This window comes from Trichechus manatus, unplaced genomic scaffold (genome assembly GCF_000243295.1).
Source record: "Trichechus manatus latirostris isolate Lorelei unplaced genomic scaffold, TriManLat1.0 scaffold00213, whole genome shotgun sequence".
NCBI lineage: Eukaryota > Metazoa > Chordata > Mammalia > Sirenia > Trichechidae > Trichechus > Trichechus manatus.
In genome coordinates this window covers 1,094,643-1,095,143 of record NW_004444149.1, presented here as the reverse complement: position 1 = coordinate 1,095,143, position 501 = coordinate 1,094,643, and the positions used below count along the sequence as shown (strand labels likewise).

Below are 501 nucleotides of genomic sequence, written 5' to 3'. Positions count from 1 at the left end.
TGGGGGCGGGGGGCTCCCCCAAACCCAGGAGGCAGAGTTGATCGAGAGCCAGCTGAAGGGCGCGCTCGTCTTCCAGCAGCCCTCGGTCCTTAGCGCTTCCCCCGAAACATCCTAGTTCCCCAAAGCCCCCATTTCTTTCCATTATTCCAGATACCACTAGACTAGGCATGGCGAAACAAAAGCTGGGGGAGAGAGAGAGAGGGAGAGAGAGAGAGGTGGTGGAAGGGAAAAGAGGAGAGAGGAGGGGAGGGGAGAGGAGAGGAGGGGGGTGTGTGGGGAGGGGGGAACAAAGAACTGGGGAGGGGGGAAGAAAGCGAGATAGAAAGATAGACCCTCCCCCTGAGCCCCCCTCCCCAAACACCCTGTAACCCGACTCCCCACGCCCCAGCCCCCGGGGTGGGGGTGGGGGGAAAGAGAGGCAAAACCAAGAAAGCAGATCTCCTCTCCTCTCCGGGAGTGACGGGGGGCGGGGGGCTGCGGGATCTCTGCCCCCACCCCTCC

General features: G+C 62.7%; 1 protein-coding gene across 1 annotated transcript in view; it reads right to left on the bottom strand.

The window, feature by feature from the left end:
- MEX3A (mex-3 RNA binding family member A) overlaps positions 1-169 on the bottom strand; it is a 5,076-nt gene extending 4,907 nt beyond the window's left edge. Inside the window, exon 1 of the mRNA XM_023742609.1 lies at positions 1-169. This exon is cut by the window's left edge and continues 285 nt beyond it. Within this exon, the coding sequence (XP_023598377.1) occupies positions 1-169 (169 nt within the window).
- Between the last annotated feature and the right edge of the window lie 332 nt (positions 170-501).